The 22,423-nt window shown below is 44.4% G+C and overlaps 1 protein-coding gene across 1 annotated transcript in view; it reads right to left on the reverse strand.

Moving 5' to 3' along the window:
- Positions 1 to 22,423, reverse strand: part of LOC120988633 (probable N-acetyltransferase 16) — a 50,180-nt gene that overhangs the window by 8,528 nt on the left and 19,229 nt on the right. Inside the window, exon 2 of the mRNA XM_040416224.1 lies at positions 16,721 to 16,945. Coding sequence (XP_040272158.1) covers positions 16,721 to 16,945 — 225 coding nt within the window. The remainder of the gene's footprint in view (positions 1 to 16,720; positions 16,946 to 22,423) is intronic.

A 22,423-nucleotide genomic window follows, 5' to 3' on the forward strand; every position in this document is an offset into this window, starting at 1 on the left:
CCTTTGCCCACCTAGGCTGCAAAAAAGTGTCACACATATCTCCGTACTCAGGAGAAGTTGGGGAATGTGTTTTGGGGTGTCATTTTACATATACCCATGCTGGGTGAGAGAAATATCTTGGCAAAATACAACTTTTCCCATTTTTTTATACAAAGTTGGCATTTGACCAAGATATTTATCTCACCCAGCATGGGTATATGTAAAATGACACCCCAAAACACATTCCCCAACTTCTCCTGAGTACGGCGATACCACATGTGTGGCACTTTTTTGCAGCCTAGGTGGGCAAAGGGGCCCATATTCCAAAGAGCACCTTTCGGATTTCACTGGTCATTTTTTACAGAATTTGATTTCAAACTCCTTACCACACATTTGGGCCCCTAGAATGCCAGGGCAGTATAACTACCCCACAAGTGACCCCATTTTGGAAAGAAGACACCCCAAGGTATTCGCTGATGGGCATAGTGAGTTCATGGAAGTTTTTATTTTTTGTCACAAGTTAGTGGAATATGAGACTTTGTAAGAAAAAAAAAATAATAAAAAATCATCATTTTCCACTAACTTGTGACAAAAAATAAAAAATTCTAGAAACTCGACATGCCCCTCACGGAATACCTTGGGGTGTCTTCTTTCCAAAATGGGGTCACTTGTGGGGTAGTTATACTGCCCTGGCATTCTAGGGGCCCAAATGTGTGGTAAGGAGTTTGAAATCAAATTCTGTAAAAAATGACCAGTGAAATCCGAAAGGTGCTCTTTGGAATATGGGCTCCTTTGCCCACCTAGGCTGAAAAAAAGTGTCACACATCTGGTATCTCCGTTTTCAGGAGAAGTTGGGGAATGTGTTTTGGGGTGTCATTTTACATATACCCATGCTGGGTGAGAGAAATATCCAAAGAGCACCTTTCGGATTTCACTGGTCATTTTTTACAGAATTTGATTTCAAACTCCTTACCACACATTTGGGCCCCTAGAATGCCAGGGCAGTATAACTACCCCACAAGTGACCCCATTTTGGAAAGAAGACACCCCAAGGTATTCGCTGATGGGCATAGTGAGTTCATGGAAGTTTTTATTTTTTGTCACAAGTTAGTGGAATATGAGACTTTGTAAGAAAAGAAAATAAAAAATCATCATTTTCCGCTAACTTGTGACAAAAAATAAAAAGTTCTATGAACTCACTATGCCCATCAGCGAATACCTTAGGGTGTCTACTTTCCGAAATGGGGTCATTTGTGGGGTGTTTGTACTGTCTGGGCATTGTAGAACCTCAGGAAACATGACAGGTGCTCAGAAAGTCAGAGCTGCTTCAAAAAGCGGAAATTCACATTTTTGTACCATAGTTTGTAAACGCTATAACTTTTACCCAAACCATTTTTTTTTTTTTACCCAAACATTTTTTTTTATCAAAGACATGTAGAACAATAAATTTAGAGCAAAATGTATATATGGATCTCGTTTTTGTTGCAAAATTTTACAACTGAAAGTGAAAAATGTCATTTTTTTGCTAAAAAATCGTTAAATTTCGATTAATAACAAAAAAAGTAAAAATATCAGCAGCAATGAAATACCACCAAATGAAAGCTCTATTAGTGAGAAGAAAAGGAGGTAAAATTCATTTGGGTGGTAAGTTGCATGACCGAGCAATAAACAGTGAAAGTAGTGTAGGTCAGAAGTGTAAAAAGTGGCCTGGTCTTTCAGGGTGTTTAAGCCATGGGGGCTGAGGTGGTTAATAAGAGAGAACTACTGTTAGGGGGTCACTTCAGGGACAGCACAGTTTTAGGCTATACACTGATTGCCAGCATTACTGTAAAGGCGGAACTAAGGTGGCAAAACAACTGTGTGAAGACAGTAAGGGGGAATTCTACTATATAGGGCACTGAGGGGGCATTCTATAAGGGGGAAAAACTACTTTGTGGAATTAGCTATCACGGGGCGCCAAAGGCACACTCGGTCTCCCATCAACCGCAGACCAGGGAGGCTTTGCTAGCTGGGAGGCTCCCTGCTCCTAGGTCTGCCTTGGGCGCTGAGCTGATCACTCGGTGCTCGACTTGTCTGTCTGTCGGTCATGTGACGCTGGCCACGTACATGACCCTCACTCCCCACTATAAATACAGGCTGCCTGCTGGCCACAGGTTGCCTGTTAATTCTAGGTTCCAGGCTATTTGTTGGACTACTGAATACTCACCTGATCCTGTTCCCTGACGATCCTTTGCCTGCTCCTCCTGTACTGTGCATCTCTCCTTCCATCTGACGATTCTTTGCGGACTCCTGTTGTACTTTGTTTCTCTCCTGCTATTTGACCTCGGCTTTTCCTGACTATCCTCTGCTCATTCCTTAGTACTGCGTAGCTCTCTAGGTATTGACCCGATCCGTTCATGTTCCTTTATTTGTCTTGTCTGTCTTCCCAGCACGTATCCTAAGTTAGGGACTGCCGTCTAGTTGTCCCCTGTCATTAGGACTTGCGAGGCAAGTAGGCAGAGCCAGGGGTGAGGGTGGAACGCAGTGGTCACTATCCTCCCCCCTGTGTGTAGTGTACGTGACCGTCACAGATTAACAGGCCATAACCTAACCACTGTATCATGAATACTCTGGTGTCCTTGACTGACCATGTCTCTAACCTGACACAAATGGTGCAGGAGCTAGGGGACAAACTCTGTTCTTTTGAGCTAGGACAAGGTACATCCATCCCTCAGGCCTCCAGTCTACATTTAGAGCCCCAGATTAAGCTTCCTGAGCCCTTTTCTGGAGATCGGAAGAAGTTTATTTCCTTTAAAGAAAATTGTTAACTTTTTTCCATTTGCGCCCCCTTATCCTCTGGGCCCGAGAGTCAACGCATGGGCATTGTCATTTCCCGGTTACAGGGTGATCCCCAGTACTGGGCATTTTCTTTACCTGCTGTCGCAAGTTGTTTAACATCAGTGGAGGTTTTTTTCAGGCCCTGGGTACCCTGTATGATGAACCAGACAGGACACTGGTAGCCGAGACTGCTCTAAAGGTTCTGGTTCAGGGCGATCTACTTGCGGAGGAGTATTGCACCCAATTCAGAAGGTGGTGTGTTCTCTCAGGATGGAATGAACCAGCACTTAAGAGTCAGTTCAGGTCAGGTCTGTCTGATAACTTAAAGGATCTTCTAGTGAGTTATCAGCTTCCAGAGACTCTAGAGGAGATGATGACCCTTGTAGTCCGACTTGACCGATGGGTTAGAGAGAGACGACAGGAATGACAGTTCTCTCCTCAGGTGGTGGTCCAGCCTGAGGTCTATCCTAGAAACAATGCTGAGGTCTCTACCGAAGAACCTATGCAGGTCGGCATGACTCAAGGGAATCTGCGCTGCAGACGTGGAGTGTGTTTTTACTGCGGAGATCCTGACCATTGGATCAACCTGTGTCCTAAGAAGGCCCTCTCTGTTAAGTCTCCCAAGGCAACCTAAAGACCAGGTACACCCTGATATTACGAAATGTAAGCTTTTGGTACATATAACAATATCTCTGGGGGTTAATAAATGGCCGGGTAAGGCCTTTATTGACTCTGGTTCAGCGGCCAGCTTTATTGACTGAGTACGCCATTAGACTGGGTATTCCAATTTTTTCTCTTCCTACACCTATCCATGTCATGGCTATTGACGCCATTCCCCTGGTAAGTGGTATGGTGAGGTCATGTACCTCAGAGATTTCTTTAATCGTGGGGGTGTGCCACTCTGAGAAATGTTCCCTCTTAGTCCTGGAGAACTTACCGGTCGAGGTGGTACTAGGGTTGCTTTGGCTCCGATTACACAACCCCACTATTAATTGGTCCAGGGGGGAGTTGGTGAAATGGGGACCTAAGTGTGACTCGTGCTTGTCTGTGGTACAAGCTGGGCTCTCAGTAGAATCTGATATATTACCCACGGTCATTAGGGAATATTCTGATGTGTTCTCATCACCTACCCCGGAGGTTCTACCACCCCATAGACCTTATGATTGCACCATAGAGTTAGTAGAAGGTGCCAGGTTTCCTAAGGGGCGTATTTATAATCTCTCTAAGCCCGAACGCAAGGCCATGGAGCATTATATTAAGGAAAGCCTCGGTAAGGGGCACATTAGACCTTCTGTCTCTCCTATGGGAGCGGGGTTTTTCTTTGTTAAGAAGAAGGATGGTGGTCTTAGGCCTTGTATCGATTACCGGAAATTGAATAAGATCACTATCCAGAATAGATAGATACTCTCTCCCATGGATTCCGGATTTATTTAACCAGGTTCTGGGGGCAACGTGGTTTTCTAAGATTAACCTGAAAGGGGCATATAATCTAATCCGAATCAAGGAGGGAGACGAATGGAAGACGGCGTTCAATACTCAGGCAGGGCACTATGAATATCAGGTTATGCCTTTTGGACTCAGCAATGCCCCAGCTGTGTTCCAAAACTTTATGAATGATATTCTTAGAGAGTTTTTAGGTAAATTTGTCATTGTCTATCTTGACGACATTTTGATATTTTCTCCTGATTTCAAATCTCATGTGTCTCATGTTAGACAAGTATTAGAGGTGTTGAGGGAGAATCAGTTGTCCGCTAAACAAGAGAAATGTGTCTTTGGTGTACAGGAGATACTGTTTCTAGGGCATGTCCTGACCCCTCACGCCTTCAAGATGGATCCTGGTAAGGTACTAGCTATTAAGGAATGGGTAAGGCCTTCATCCGTAAAATAACTTATTACGGATTTTAACGCTGGAATAAAGGTCAACTATAATTTCACCTGAATTGAGCTGGATACTTTTTTTTTAATATTTTTTTTCTAATCTTCTGGACTTTACCGGATCCAGGTGTGGCATCCATGCACAAAGGGTGTTTGAAATCAACGCAGGTGAGAGCTGCCTTACTATATTATCTACAACGGTTCTTAGGTTTTGCCAATTACTACCGTAAATTTATTAAGAATTTTTCAGTAATTGCTAAACCGTTGACCGACCTTACTAAGAAAGGGGTGGATTTGGAGAACTGGTCTACTGAGGCCATTACTTCGTTTGAAACACTAAAAAAGGCATTCAGTAGCGCTCCCATTCTGATCCAGCCAGATCAGGAGAGACCTTTTATTGTGGAGGTGGATGCGTCTGAGGACGGCGCAGGAGCAGTCCTTTCACAAGGTCCTGCTAGTCTAACTAACCTGAGGCCGTGTGCATTCTTTTCCAGAAAATTTTCTTCCACCAAGAGAAACTACGACATAGGGAATCGGGACTTGCTGGCCATTAAGTGACATTTGAGGAGTGGAGGCATTTTCTGGAGGGGGCAAGGCATTGTGTAACTGTTGTCACTGACCATAAGAACCTTATGTTTCTCGAATCTGCTAAGAGGTTGAATCTCCATCAGGCTAGATGGGCACTGTTTTTTACTAGTTTTGAATTCTCCATTACTTTCAGGCCTGGAAGTAAAAACGTGAAGGCTGATTATCTCGGAGCTTCCATGCTTTTCAGCCTACAGAGGCACCGCCTGAATCCATCCTACCAGCAAATATCTTCGTAGCAGCCTTAACCCAAGATATCTCGGCTCTCATTAAGGCTGAACAACATCTGGCACAGGCAACCACCCCAACAGATAAGTTGTTTGTCCAGATACAATTTCGTCTCCAGCTTTTGGGTGAGTGTCATGATTCTGCCTTTTGTGGACATCTGGTTTTCAGTAGTGTTGATCACAAATATTCGAATTGCGAATTTTAATCGCGAATACCTGCACTTCGAAAATTCGAGAATATTTAGAATATCACAAAATATATTCGTAATCGCGAATATTTGAGTTTTTTTTAAATACCAGTTCATGCGAATTTTCGCAATCAAGAAAATAATGTTTAGATCATGAATTCGCGAATTCTCAAATATATGGCAAATATATGCCCAAATATTTGCGAAATATCGCGAATTCGAATATTGCCCTTGTCGCTCATCACTAGTTTTGAGGGCACTAGAGAGCTGGTTTCTAGATCTTATTGGTGGCCCACTCTATTTAGGAATGTCAAGTCCTACGTGTCAGCCTGTGAGGTTTGTGCTAGGTCTAAGACACCTAGGACTCGCCCTGCTGGTAACCTACGACCCCTACTCATTCCCAGTAGACCCTGGTCCCATATCTCGATGGACTTTATTACTGACCTGCCGCCAGTGGAGGGTAAGACTGTGGTTTGGGTAGTGGTCGATAGGTTTAGCAAGATGGTTCATTTCATTCCCCTGTCTAAACTCCCGAATGCCAAGACCCTGGCGTCTATTTTTGTGAAAGAAATTGTACGGTTACATGGTATCCCGGAAAATATTGTATCTGACAGGGGTGTGCAGTTTGTGTCCAAATTTTGGAGGGCTTTCTGTCCTCAGCCTACCACCCTGAGAGTAATGGGCAGACTGAACGCATTAATCAGTCTGTGGAACAATTCCTGAGGTCGTATGTTGCTGATGACCAGCAATTATGGGTTAAATACCTTCCGTTGGCTGAATTTGCTTTGAATAACCGTGTTAATTCTTCTGCTGGGGTCTCCCCTTTCTTTTGTAACCATGATTTTCATCCCCGTTTTCATTCTGGGTCGTCAGTCTGCTCCTCTAACCCTGAAGCGGATAAACTCTCCTCCGAACTGTGCACAGTTTGGGCCCGGGTTCAATCGAACCTAGAAAAGGCTCAAAGTTCTCAAAAACTCCGGCCGATAGGAGACGTTCCAAGGGAGTGAACTTTCAGGTTGGGGATAAAGTATGGTTGTCCTCCAAGAATCTATCTCTCAAGGTAGCTTCTAGAAAATTTGCTCCTCGTTTTATTGGACCGTATAAGTTCACGGAGGTGATTAATCTGGTATCGTTTAAGTTGGAGCTGCCCGAGTCATTCCACATTCATAATGTATTTCATAAATCTCTACTTAAAAAGTATTTTGAACCTTTTATACCATTGAAAACCTCGCCTCCGGCGGTTCTTGTTAGTAAGGCTGTCGAGTATGTGGTGTCTAAGATAGTGGATGTCAGGAGAGTGCGTAATTCCTTACAGTGCCTCATTCACTGGAAGGGGTATGGACCCGAAGAGAGATCTTGGGTACCCGCCAGGGAGGTTCATGCTCCTAGACTTGTTCCAAAATGTAATTTAGAACACCATGAAAGGCCATCGCCTAAAGTCTTGGATTCGGTGGCCCCTCGTAAAAGGGGGGGTACTGTCACGGGGCGCCAAAGGCGCACTCAGTCTCCTATCAGCCGCAGACCTGCTGCTTAGCTTCGGCAGCGAGGATCTGTGTTTGGCCTCATTCCCAGGGTGGCTTTGCTAGCTGGGAGGCTCCCTGCTCCTAGGTCTGCCTTGAGCGCCGAACTGATCACTCGGTGCTCAACTTGTCTGTCTGTCGGTCATGTGACGCTGGCCACGTCACATGACCCTCAGACCCCACTATAAATACAGGCTGCGTGCTGGCCGCAGGTTGCCTGTTAATTCTAGGTTCCTGGCTATTTGTTGGACTACTGAATACTCACCTGATCCTGTTCCCTGACGATCCTTTGCCTGCTCCTCCTGTACTGCGCATCTCTCCTGGTATCCTGACCCCGGCTTCCACCTGACGATTCTTTGCGGACTCCTGTTGTACTTTGTTTCTCTCCTGGTATTTGACCTCGGCTTTTCCTGACTATTCTCTGCTCATTCCTTAGTACTGCGTAGCTCTCTAGGTATTGACCCGGTCCGTTCACGTTCCGTTATTTGTCTTGTCTGTCTTCCCAGAACTAAGTTAGGGACTGCCGTCTAGTTGTCCCCTGTCATTAGGACTTACGAGGCCAGTAGGCAGGGCCAGGGGTGAGGGTGGAGCGCAGTGGTCACTATCCTCCCCCCTGTGTGTAGTGTATGTGACCGTCACAATAGCTGAATTTTGGTGCAGACGCAGAATCAACACTCCAACAGCAGCCGCCGCATGGTGTCTGCCTCACATTGTTTTTAATAGAAGCACTGCATTTCATGACCAGCAGTTTAAGGTTGTGACTGGGCAAAGATGGGGGTTTCCCACTTGGCACTGTGTCCAGATGGATGCCGCTTAAAGCAGTGACAGGTGTCCGCTTGAGGTTTAGCTCAATTCAGTGGAGCTAAACCACGAGTGGGTCCGCGGCCTTCAAAGTGAATAACCGCAGTGGTTTCTGCATCAGATTTTGACAGCATCAAAGTCCGACATGTGAACACACCATAAGGGGGAATAAAGGGGATTGGGTCGGATTGTGCAGATAAAGATTGGATGGAGTTAGTGCTGTACCAATAGAGTTACATTTATCTGGGTCTGTCTCTCTAGAGATAGAAATGGGGGTTGGGGTGTTAATGTCAGCCCAAGGGTAGAAAAACACCGCTGGCCGACACTAACACCTAGTGATAGTAATGCAGGTGTCCGTCAGATGCCTCCATTATAAACACCACACTTAAAAACCCCACAAAAAAAAATATATATATTACTTAAATAACCACTCTTCGACTCCAGCCCTTTAACTCCTTAAGGACACAGCCATATTTCGCCTTAAGGACCAGGCCATTTTTTGCAAATCTAACCAGTGTCTGTTATGCTGGACAGGATACAAGATACACAGAATACCACCAAACAAGTGTCTAGGCAAGAACCTGGGGATAAAGGTCACCTCCTGACAAATCCCTACCAGCTCTCCCTAAACTTCTATGCCCACGTTCAGACCCTGAAGGTGGGAATGAACGTGTCCCCGTGCCTAGGCTGAAGATTCCCTAAAATCCCTAAGATGGTGAAAGGGGGAAAGAGGCAGCCTGCTCCCTCAGGACCTGGAGGGGGCAGGCGTCTCTCTAACAGCCTAGACAGACAACCACAAGAAAAACAAAACCAACTTATCTTGTTACTGAGCAGGAACAGAAAATCCTTCCTTCCACTGAGCAAGACAGAAGCTATAGCCCACACAGGACACTGGGAGTGGGCATAATTTAAACTCATACCAACGACCCCACCCAGTGCACCTGAAGGGAGGCAGATACAGCTCAACTCCAAAATAAAAACAAAAGGCTACACACGTGCTGCTCACCTGGCAGACCTCCGCACATAACATGAGCAGGGCATGACAGTACCCCCCTTCTACAGGTGACCTCCGGACACCCCGGCCCAACTTTATCCGGGTGGGATCTGTGAAAAGCCCTCACCAGTCGGCTGGCCTTAACATCCACAGCCGGAACCCACATCCTCTCCTCAGGGCCGTATCCCCTCCAGTGTACCAGGTACTGAAGGGAATCCCGAAGAACTCTTGAGTCGAGAACCCTAGAGATCTCGAACTCTAAATTTCCATCAACCAGAACAGGGGGAATAGGCAATGGCGATGGTTCCACCGGTTTCACATATTTCTTCAGTAAAGACCTGTGGAACACATCAAGGATACTCCAAGTCTGCGGAAGATCCAGACGAAACGCTACTGGATTGACCACCGCAGATATTTTGTAAGGTCCAATAAATCTTCGACCCAGTTTCCAAGATGGTACTCTCAGTTTAATATTTTTAGTAGATAACCACACCAAATCACCCACACACAGGTCCGGACCGGTCATACGTCTCTTGTCAGCCATTCGCTTATACCTCTCACCCATCTTCTCCAAATTCACTTGGATCCTCCGCCAGATAGAAGACAAGGCAGAAGAAAATCTCTCCTTCTTTGGCATCCCAGAGGAACTAGTCCCAGAAAAGGTACCAAACTGAGGATGAAAACCATATGCGTCAAAAAATGGCGACTTACCCGTGAACTCCTGCCTACGGTTATTCAAAGCAAACTCTGCTAGGGATAAGAATGAGGACCATTCCTCCTTATTCTCAGCCACAAAGCACCTCAAGTAGGTCTCCAGGTTTTGATTAGTACGCTCTGTCTGCCCATTCGACTGCGGATGAAAAGCAGAAGAGAACGAAAGTTGAATGCCAAGCAGAGAGCAGAACGCCCTCCAAAACCTGGAGACAAACTGCGTGCCCCTATCAGAAACCACATCTGAGGGAATGCCATGTAATTTCACGATATTATCCACAAAAATCTGAGCAAGAGTCTTGGCATTGGGCAGACTAGCTAACGATACAAAGTGAGCCATTTTACTAAAACGGTCAACAACCACCAAAATTACTGTTTTACTCGGCAAATCCGTAATAAAGTCCATAGACAAGTGCGTCCAAGGACGTGACGGAATAGACAAAGGAAGAAGTGAACCAGAAGGTTGAGTGTGAGCAACCTTTGACCGTGCACAGGTTTCACAAGCTGCTACGTAATGGTCAACACTCTTCCGTAACCCGGGCCACCAGAACCTCCGGGACACAAGATCAAAGGTGGACTTACCACCAGGATGTCCAGCAAGGACAGTATCGTGATGTTCCTTGAATACCTTGTATCGCAGTCCATCAGGAACAAACAACCTCCCTGGGGGACAAGAACCAGAAGCCCCCTCCTGGGCTCCCAACACCTCCAACTCCAATTCGGGGTACAGAGCAGAGACCACCACCCCATCAGCCAAAATCAGAGCAGGATCCTCTGAATCACATCCCCCAGGAAAACTGCGAGACAACGCATCTGCCTTGACATTTTTAACCCCCGGGTGAAAAGTAACCACAAAATTGAACCTGGTAAAGAACAGTGACCATCTAGCCTGTCTAGGATTCAGACGCTTGGCAGATTGCAGGTAAGCTAAATTCTTATGATCAGTATATACCGTAACGGGATGAGACGCCCCCTCCAACCAGTGACGCCATTCCTCAAAGGCCAATTTGATGGCCAGCAATTCCCTATCTCCTACATCATAATTCCTCTCGGCGACCGAGAGCTTCTTGGAAAAAAAAAGCACACGGAACCCATTTGCCAGGAGATGAACCCTGCGACAGCCCTGCTCCAACCCCCACTTCTGATGCATCAACCTCGACCACGAATGGCTGAGACACATCGGGCTGCACCAGAATGGGAGCAGACGCAAAACATTCCTTAATAACCGAAAAGGACTGCAATGCCTCATCCCACCAGACGTCGACGCCCTTCTTAGTCATATCGGTCAGAGGTTTTACAATGGTAGAATAGTTCAAGATAAATTTTCTATAATAATTAGTAAACCCCAAAAACCGCATCAAAGCTTTCTGATTCTCCGGTCGGTCCCATTCCAGAACCGCCCGGACCTTTTCGGGGTCCATACGAAAACCAGAGTCAGAAAGCAGATATCCCAGAAACGGAAGCTCCTGCACAGAAAACACACATTTCTCCAATTTGGCATATAATTTATTCTCCCGAAGGATCGACAAAACCTGTCTAACGTGATCCTGATGGGTCTTCAGATCAGGAGAGTAAATTAGAATGTCATCCAAGTAAACTACCACAAACCTCCCCACAAAATGCCAAGAGTGTGCAAAGCAGTAATCAAAGCAAAAGGTGGCTACTTTAAAGAACCTAAAATATGACATATTTTCAGTTATTTCACACTTGTTTGTTATGTATATAATTCCACATGTGTTAATTCATAGTTTTGATGCCTTCAGTGTGAATCTACAATTTTCATAGTCATGAAAATAAAGAAAACTCTTTGAATGAGAAGGTGTGTCCAAACTTTTGGTCTGTACTGTATGTTTACTTACAGTTTCACCAATTGCAACCCTACAATTGCAAATACTAAATGCAAGCTACAAATTGCAAGCATACAATTGCAAGCCTTCAGATTCCATATTGCAATCCAAATTGCATATAACCATACCAGATCATACTCAACCAATCTGCAAAAAGTCACTGCTAACTACATACTGCAAGTGAACTATTAGTTACTAGACCTCAGATATACCTCTCATAAAGTGCTTAAATAACTTAAAGTGACAGTACAGATACTGAAGAGAGAAATATATATAACATTTTATGTTGAATGACAAGATTAAACAGTTGAACCACCATCTTAATCATACCGCCATTTTGTGATATCTTTTCAACACGTGTTATGTACATGGACTATCTGCTGCGGAGGCGGCAGTGTTATATGAAGAAACGTTGAAGTTAATAAAGAAGTTATTTGAAGCATTTGGTGTGCTCTTTAAAGGGAGTCTGTCACTACATTTGGCATATTAGACTGATCAAATAGTGTTATATGTGCCACCCAGAACTTAAAAACGGTACCTTTGTTGTATCTAATGGAGTTTTCTTTCAGCCAAAAATGAACTTAAGATTCTGTAAATGCGCCCTCTCAAGTGCCCAGGGCAGCGTCTCAATCGTCCGAGCCCCAGGCAGCACCTCCTCAATGGCTCATAACCCCGCCCTCCGTGTGCCTCTGCCCGCCCGTTTACTCTCCTCCTCTCTCCTTTTCCACTGCGCTACGAATTTGACCACGCAGCCGCAGTGGAAAAGGAGAGAGGAGGAGAGTAAACGGGCGGGCAGAGGCACACGGAGGGCGGGGTTATGAGCCGTTGAGGAGGTGCTGTCTGGGGCTCGGACGATTGAGATGCCGCTCTGGGCACTTGAGAGGGCGCATTTACAGAATCTTAAAAGTTCCCTTTAAACCTACTGTTTCCATAGAACGGCGCTAGAGAAAGTACAGAGTAATAGACAGTCTGGTTAGACTAAAAGTCAGAGATATCAAAATTCTTCTAATGCCAAAGCCTCATGTTCGCAGTGCGAGAGGTACCCCAGGCCTCTACTGGATTCTCGCCCTTCGAACTGCAATATGGCAAACACCCTCGCGGTCTCTTGGATGTGGCTAAAGGGGCATGGGAACAACAACCCACTCCACATAAATTTTTTATTGAGTATTACCCAGATGCAAGATCGAATAGAGACAGTGTTGCCTCTTGTTAGGGAGCATATAGAGGCAGCTCAGCAAGCCCAGAGTCGGGTCTATAATCGGCAGGCTCGGGTCCGGATCTTTAACCCGGGTGATTGGGTTTTTGTTCTGGTGCCGACCGTGGTCAGTAAGTTCCTGGCTAGGCAGCTAATCGAGAAGTTAGGACAAGCACGGTACTTTTCTGTTTTGGACCTTACGAAAGGGTACTGGTAGGTGCCCTTAATGGAGGCTGGCAAAGAGAAAACTGCATTTGTCACACCTGAGGGGCTGTATCAGTATAAGGTGTCACCATTTGGTCTGCATGGCACCACCGCCACTTTTCAGCGACTTATGGACATTGTGCTTTGTCCACATTGTCGGTATGCTTCGGCTTACCTGGACGATATTGTCATCCACAGTAGCGACTGGGAAAGTCACCTACCCAAAGGGCAGGCTGTAGTGGACTCCCTTCGAAAGGCTGGACTAACCGCTAACCCGAAAAAAAATGTGTAATAGGGTTAGTGGAGACTAAGTACCTGGGGTATGTCATTGGGCGTGGAGTCATCAAACCCCAAGTAAGCAAAATAGAGGCGATAAGAAATTGGCCCCGACCTGTCACCACTAGGCAAGTAAAGTCATTCCTGGGAATGGTGGGCTATTAAATGAGGTTTGATCCCCACCTTACTACGGTGGCCACTCTATTAACAGGGCTCTGGAAGGGACACAAGTGAGTGCTGGTTCACTTGGATGATCGGGCGGAAGAGGCTTTCTCCGCTTTGAAGTCTTTGCTTTCTCCGGGTCCCCGGGTTTGGTGACGCCTGACTTCAAAAGGGAGTTTATAGTACAGACTGATACCTTCGAAGTAGGCCTCGGTGATGTACTGTCTCAGGAAGTCAATGGGGAGGAGCATCCCCTTGTCTTTCTCAGCCGTAAGCTCACTTCAGCCGAGACCCGGTACAGTATAGTGGAGAGAGAGTGCCTGCCTATCAAGTGGGCACTAGAAAGTTCCGCATGGTGACTAACCACTCCCCTATCAAGTGGATGAGCCAGGCTAAAGACAGAAATGCCCGGATCACCCCATGGTTTCTGTCCTTACAAAACTTTAAGTTTTCGGTGGAACACAGGGCAGGCCGGTTACAGAGAAACATGGATGCCCTGTCCCAGGTACACTGTCTGGCGTGTGTTCACCCCCTCAGGGTTGTGACACAGTGAGGGGTTTTGTCTGGGAAGGCAGGTATTTTCCTCCCAGCATTAGTGTTGAGCACAAATATTCGAATACCGAATTGCTTGTGGGCCAATGAGAAGGAATCAATGTCAAGTTCACAACAATACTTAGTGCACCAATCAGTAAACTGTAGTCAGACCTGCCAAAATGTGAAGTTGCACGTAGTGCGATAAAATATTCTAATCACTGCCGATTAGCGTAATCGCGAATATATTGGAGCACTTGACTCTATCTGCATATAAAGTTATTCTTTTTTTTAACAAATCTTTATTTATCACAACAAGCATGGTAAAAAAGACAAGAACAATAAGCGGGCGACAGCCCAACAGTCGAGGAGGACATATATGATACAATGATGTAAAATGTAGGTACAGCAGCGTAAAGATACAACAATATGTTAAGATAGGCTTGTTAGGCAGACATGACATGAATAGTAAATATGGCATGTAAGAAGAATCAGGTTCCTGTGAGGGTATGACCAGCTTTAGTCAAAAAAGACAGGAGGAGAGCAAGCTAGCACAATAAAATATCAGACAGATGTTGGAAGAGACATAACCACTGGCATGATTAAATAAGCATGGCATACAATAGAGGATGTGCAACTCAAAGTGGACATTTAATGAAGAGGAGATGTGACTGCCGAATCACCTGGAGGAAGACACGTGTTCCTCGACTCCGTCTCCAGCCATTTTAGCCACGGTCCCCAGAGGCTAATAAATTTGTCGTGCGAGAGGGTCTCCCAACTGGTTAATTCCTCGAACCTGCAGATCTCATGAACCTTTTGGGTCCATTCTTCAATTGAAGGTACTTGTGTCGAGAGCCAATGTAAAGGGATCAAAAGTTTGGCAGCCGACAACATGTGTGCTAATAGAGAGTATTTGTGCAAGGGGAAGTCTTTTGAAGGAGCATTGAGAAGTACCAAAGTCGGAGAGAGGGGAGGGGCCGAAGGGCAAATTTGTTGTAATATTTTATTAAGCACAGTCCAGAACTGAGAGACCCCCCGACACGACCACCATATATGTGAGAGTGTACCAATTTCTTCGTGACATCTCCAGCAGGCTGGGGAAGTGAGAGGGTCTAACCTATGCAACACCTCCGGAGAACGGTACCATCTCGTCAGCAGTTTAAAGGAATTCTCCTGGATTCTAATGCATCTGTAGAACCTGTGAGAATTCCTCAGTAGTGAAGAGACCAACTCATCCGACAGGGTTATACCTAAATCCTGCTCCCATCTCTCAATGAAGGCCGGTCTGCTAGGTGCGCCTTCTAATAGCAGCTTGTTATAAATTAGCGAGATAATCTTTCTCGTCGGTTTGGGCGAGGCCACAAGAGTGTCGAACCAAGAGGGTATAAAATTCTTGTTAGCTTTAACAAGGTACTGTTGACATATAAATGAAAAATGCGAGTAGTGCAAAGGGGTCCAACTCAAAGCCATCCGCGATGCCCGGAGGTCCTGCAAGGATGGGATCCGCCTATCTCCCAAGAAATCCCCCACAACAAACGCATTAAAGGCAGGCCAGATTCCCAGGACATATGAATAATTTGAAGACAAGCAGTACGGCAGCAGGTGCATGGGGAGAAGGGGCGAGGGACCGGGGTGAAAACCAAACCTCCTAGCTGCAGTGTTCCGAGAGACTAAAAGTCCTTTAAGTAGGAGTAGTGCATCTAGATAATGCGCAGGACCATGTCCAGCAGTCCAGAGGTAGGCAAGTACATCCGGAGATATTAATTGGCGGGCGATTTGGCAGCCCAATTTTTTAATGTTCATGTTTAGTAATTCACTCAGTAAACGGAGTTGAATAGCCCCATAGTATAGTTTGATGTCTGGCAAGCCAAAGTCGCCTCTGTGTTTGGGAAGGGTTAACAAAGCATACGCCAACCTCGGACGTGGCCGCCTCCAAATGAAGCCCGAAACGATCCTGCGCAAGTAACATAAAGTTATTCTAATGTTCTGCCGTGCCAACCATTTTCTCCAGTCTCAGAAAACTTATAACAGCTTGAAAAATTTTAAATATCGTGAATTTGAATACAGCCCCTGCCGCTCATCACTACCCAGTATCTGCTGCTGGGCTGATTTACAGCCATGTGAGGTCAAATACCGGACCGGAGTTTAAGTGCCGGTCCGGGTTTTGGCAGCACCTGGCTGTCTTTAAATAGGCAGCTGGGCTAAGCAGCTGAGTCTCTGTGTTGGGATCTGAGATTTTGTGCCGGACTGGAGGGCTGAGAGCCATGTGCAGGGGGAACAGGCCCCCTAAAACCTGCTGTGGACTACTGGAGGCAGAACTGCTAGCAAGGTGACTTGTGCAATATGAACTTTCCATAGTGTGTGAATTAACACCAAAGACTGTGACATATTGTTCTGTGCAAATTGAACTGCCCATTTGTGTGTGAATTAACACCAAAGACTACAAAGTGACGTGTTGTTTTGTGCAACTGCCGCAAGTGTGAATAAACACTGAAGTTGGAGTTAAGAACTTGTATTTTGCCTCTGCGTCCACTTACCCTATCTACCAGAGCGAAACCCCACACTATTTATGATTTTATAATTTTTTAACTAATTATGAGGAATTTATTGACTCTTGGACGTGGTTGAATCAGAAAAAAGTGTATGATCTAGATAAGTTTTTATCTCTCTGCTCAAGGGGATTATGGGGAGGAACACTTACACTGTGGGTTCTGCATTTTTTTTTTCTTATTGCTGAAATGCCATTAAATAAAGAGTAAAAAAATTATAAATTATAATAAAGAAATATAAAAGAAAGATTGAACCTACCTTACAGGTGATCATTTTGCATGTTTTCACCATAATAGCTGATGGATTCCCAGCTACAGCGGATCGAACTCTTTTAACCTCCGGGTGGTCAGAACATATAACATCCCAGCAAAACCTCTGAATCACTCCACCCACTCCACGTCTTCTCATCTCAGCAGCTACACGAATATCTTCCACCACAGCAGTAGTTCCATCATCAACCACTATGAATGACTCAAAGCCCACCTGACGATCCATAAGGAGAAGAACAAGATGAGTATAGAGTAGGTCATGGAGTTTCTGCTCTAAGATCTGACCATACAGAAGGACATACAAGCAGTACTTTGTCATATTTTATGAACACATCTTCAACTTTCTAGTATACTTTGTGTTTGAATTCCTTTTGACAGTGAATGGAAACATTTTTTTATATTATCAGTAGTGTTGATCGAGCACCCGAGCACAATAAAAGTCTATGGGAGAACCCGAGCATTAAACCAGGCTCCCCCTGCTCTGAAGAGGGGAGGGTGCCGGGTCCTACTGAGGTCTATGCAGAAGATCGCTGTACAGTGGGGAAACCTCCAGTGTGAGTCAGCGCTTAGGAGTACCTGCTCTGACTCCATATATAGCTATGTCCATATATGGAGTCAGTGCTTGGGGACACCAGTGTATTTAAATCTAATTTAGCCTTTACTTCTGAAATGTTTCTGCCAGGATTTGAGCTCACAACATTCTACATTAGAGGCAAGAATCTTAACCACTCAGCTATAAAGCTAAATGATAAACTGTGTCAGAAAAACCAAATAGTAATTTCTCATGTAGTAAGTATTCCTATACAGCAGAAGTATCATTTTATATTTAACCGCAGGTTACCATGTAGCTGTATAGCGGAGTGGTTAAGGTTCTTGGCTCTAATGTAGAAGGTTGCGAGTTCAAATCCTGGCAGAAACGTATGAGATATAGAGGCTAAATTTAATTTATATATATATATTTTTTTTTTGTAATTGTAAAAAATGTATGGCACAAAATAAATGTGTAATTACTAACAAAAATAATAAAATATATATATACCAAATTTAGTTAAACATTTTCTTCTGAATACAAACACCTCATGTATGGTTGTAAACTGTTTGGGCACACAGCAGGGGTCAGAAGGGAATGAGCTCCATATGATTTTTGGAGGGTACATTTTTTTTTTTGGAAATGTTTTTGGGCACCATTTCACATTTGATGAGATGCTGAGGTCTCCAGAGAGTGGAACCCCCCCGCCCAAAAAAAAAAAAAAAAAAATGGCTATTTTGACACTTGAAACCAATTTTTTCTATTATAAAAAAAGTTTTCACTTTTATTTTTGTCCCACTGTTTCAATACAGTACAATATATGCTGAACTGTTTTATGCCTCATTCACACATGAGTGTTTGGTCAGTGATTTTGAGCCAAAATCAGGAGAGGAGGCTCCACAGAGATAAGGTATAAGAGAAATATCAGCCAGGCCCCTGCTGCTGTCGTAACAGCCAGGCCCCTGCTGCTGATCGGGCGAGTGCAGGAGCTGCACCTGCTCAATCAAGGCAAGTACATTAACGTGGGAATACAGCAAAAGACCACATTCCCCCACGTCGATGTACATGAAAATGCGTGAAGGGTTAAGGCCTGCAAATTATTTCAGCATTTTGTTAGATTTATTGTACAGTGCAGATATTAGACGTAATGTTAAAAAGCAGCAGGCAGATAAGGTCACGGAGCTTCGGGTCAGATCTTGGTAATCTCTCATTGTGTGTACATGCAGTGGCCAGGATACTTGTTGTTAATGTTCTGTATTTGTCGTGACGCCAATTGCAGCGTGCGCAGGGTACTATCTCAGGGCCCTTCCAAGGTGTTATAACGCAAGTCCCAGATTAGGAATGTGATGTAATGGCCTGTAATGTCTCTGTAGGATCTCATACATTTGTACGGCTGGGCTCTTGGCTCACTTGCAATAGATTTGAGTGTAGTGATAGTAGGAGTAATAGAGGAACTTGGCAGAATAAATGATGTCCAGACCTTTAGATGAAGTTCAAACGTTGCTTTACTTGACATAACTTTCATCCAAGCAGTATACAGCTTTGGTCTCTTGGTCCCAGCAGGTTTCAGGAATCATTGGCAGGAATGAATACTTCTGCTTTAAATATGGAGCTTGCAGGATAAAAACGTCTGCTTGGTAGCTCTGTAACTATGGCAGGGTTAGCTTCTGCACTTATCTGATAGCTTCTTCTTTGTGGGGACAGACTAGCTGAGGAGGAATTGGCTGATCCTAGGTCTTTGGATTTATCTCACAGATGGATTCTCAGTGGATGCTTTCTTCCTGGAACTTTGGAGGTGATCTGTAGTTTTCTGCTGTTCTCATCCAGCAGAGCTGAAGGTGCTCAGACTGGGTATATGACTAAGTCTCAGCAGAGACTAGGTCCTTGCTGTCTTCCCTATGCAGGGGGACTCCTGGACGCTATCACACACCCTACCCCTAGCAGGGGGGAGGCTACACTGACTCTAACTTCCTTCTCCACCCATGCTGCTGGATGTGGGAACTGCCCACTCTCTCACAGAGGGGGAGCTAAACTGGAATAATCCATTCCAGCTTAGATTCACTAAACTGTACTTGCCAATGAGTTGCTGCCACCTACTGGTAACCAGGCAAACTACAGGAACAATTACTTTTAACATGGATTTATATGCACATTTGTGGAAGACATAATGTAAATTATATCAGATGACATTATAAAGGCTCTTAGGAAATAGTAGTGGGGAAGAGGTGTGTAGTAACACAACTCTGGGGTGTTACACACACAAGATGGTGGATAATAGAGACAGGTGGTGTGGTCAGAAGATGTGGATGGCACTGTGTGTTTATACCCTTAGTGCACACACTTGGACGAGCACAGAATCTTCTTGCAACAGGTTTTTGTATGTAGTGTGAATGTGCGATATTAGCCAATACCCTCTGGATCGTGTCCTTGAATCTATCTTGAAGGAATATAATGGCAGGTCATCCAATTTGCAAGGAACCATCCTGCCAACCATGGCACAACCACACATATAGAAGCAGCCGATTAGAGATATTTGTGATGAATATTATACTGGGGTCGGCCTTAAATTGACGCCCAATTAAATACGCCCATCATTTTCTGGGGTTTTAAAAACACACTTTTTTTTGTCAAAAAACAGTATTTTCCTGATCTGCAAGTGTTAAATTCAAGTTTAATATATCCAGCTTTCATATTCTGTTACAAAAAAAAACACTTTTTTGGCTATCTACAACATCTGGATTAGTCAGTGTGCAATTTAAGCTAGAAATACACCCATCATTTTCTGGGGTTTTAAAAACACAGTTTTTTTTACATAAAAACACTATTTTCAGGCCTTGCAGCATCAGCACGTGTGAAATTACAGGCTTAAATACTGCTGTCAAATTCAGTTGTTAAACAAACAAAGAAAATTTAGTTGGCAGCCTTTGATGCAGATGTCATTGTGAGATACACCCTTAATACATTTGGGTTAGATTCAGAGATTTGAAATACCGCTATTTGGTGCACCAATATTGAATTCAGGTCTACACTGCTTCAGGCCGTGTGAGATACACCCTCTACATACCGGGATTTGATTCAGGGATTTGAAATACAGCCATTTGAAATACAGCCATTTTGGGCAAAGAAATATTTAATTCAGGCCTACACTGGTTCAGACTGTGTGAGATACACCCTCTACATACAGGGGTTTGATTCAGGCATTTGAAATACAGCCATTTGGTGCACCAATATTGAATTCAGGCCTACACTGGTTCAGGCCGTGTGAGATACACCCTCTACATACAGGGTTTGATTCAGGCATTTGAAATACAGCCATTTAAAATACAGCCATTTTGGGCAAAGAAATCCTTAATTTAGGCCAACACTGGTTCAGGCCCTGTGAGATACACCCTCTACATACAGGGTTTTGATTCAGGCATTTGAAATACAGCCATTTGAAATACAGCCATTTTGGGCAAAGAAAGATTTAATTCAGGCCTACACTGGTTCAGACAGTGTGAGATTGTCACCACCAGACATCTGAGAAGCTCTGACAGACTTCCTTCAGAACCCCCTCCTTGAGGTTCCTTTTGTTTTGCTTTCATTTTCTCATCTCGTTAGCCTCTCTCAGCTGTCATGTAGTTGCACTGATTGCATCCCTTTAAATCCCTTCCCATACTGCATCACTTTGCGGTTTATACAACTTCCTGGAGTATATGCATGCTGGATGCTACTACTGAGTCTTCTACAGATAAGTTTTGTTTATTCATTTGTATTTTCCTGTTTGCTGGATCCCAGGAGACCCTGACTCCCTCCGTATCAAGTTTAGGGAGCCGGTGGTCGTGTCCCCTCACTATTATAGAGTGTTCAGGGGTTATTCAGTCAAGGTACGAGGATATGCGATCTTCTACCATTGAGAATTTTACATAGGCTGAGCAGTTTAGGGAGAGAGCCAGGTCTGTTGCAGGGCTATCCCTTTGGTTCCTTAGTTTTGGATCCAGTCAGCCGGATCTTCATTTTGTGTCTTCTAGTTTGCTGTACACCTTCCGTGACAGAGATACACCCTCTACATACAGAGGTTTGATTCAGGCATTTGAAATACAGCCATTTTGGGAAAAGAAATATATAATTTAGGCCTACACTGGTTCAGGCCCTGCGAGGTACACCCTCTACATACAGGGGTTTGAATCAGGCATTTGTAATACAGCCATTTGAAATACAGCCATTTTGGGCAAATAAATCTTTAATTCAGGCCTACACTGATAGTAATAGATAATATATCCAGCTTTCATATTCTGTTACAAAAAAAACACTTTTTTGGCTATCTACAACATCTGGATTAGTCAGTGTGCAATTTAAGCTAGAAATACACCCATCATTTTCTGGGGTTTTAAAAACACAGTTTTTTTTACATAAAAACACTATTTTCAGGCCTTGCAGCATCAGCACGTGTGAAATTACAGGCTTAAATACTGCTGTCAAATTCAGTTGTTAAACAAACAAAGAAAATTTAGTTGGCAGCCTTTGATGCAGATGTCATTGTGAGATACACCCTTAATACATTTGGGTTAGATTCAGAGATTTGAAATACCGCTATTTGGTGCACCAATATTGAATTCAGGTCTACACTGCTTCAGGCCGTGTGAGATACACCCTCTAAAAACAGGGGTTTGATTCAGGCATTTAAAATACCGCCATTTGGTGCACCAATATTGAATTCAGGCCTACACTGGTTCAGACCGTGTGAGATACACCCTCTACATACAGGGGTTTAATTCAGGCATTTGAAATACCGCCATTTGGTGCACCAATATTTAATTCAGGCCTACATTGGTTCAGATCGTGTGAGATACACCCTCTACATACAGGGGTTTGATTCAGGCATTTGAAATACAGACATTTGAAATACATCCATTTTGGGCAAAAAAATCTTTAATTGAGGCCTAGTCTGGATCGGGCCGTGTGAGATACACCCTTTACATACTTTCGTTCTATTCTACTATTAATTAAACACCCATTTAGGGCAAGATCCTAAATTCGAAAAATATGAGGATAGCGTCAAATAAGGGACGTGGCCCAGGTCGTGGTGCTGCTGGTGGAGCTCCTGTTGCAGGGAGAGGACGTGGTCGATCTGTGCCAGCTACACGCACAAGTGAAACTCCTTCCTCAGGTGCGAGTAGGCGA

This window comes from Bufo bufo, chromosome 1, assembly GCF_905171765.1.
Source record: "Bufo bufo chromosome 1, aBufBuf1.1, whole genome shotgun sequence".
In the NCBI taxonomy this organism is placed as follows: domain Eukaryota; kingdom Metazoa; phylum Chordata; class Amphibia; order Anura; family Bufonidae; genus Bufo; species Bufo bufo.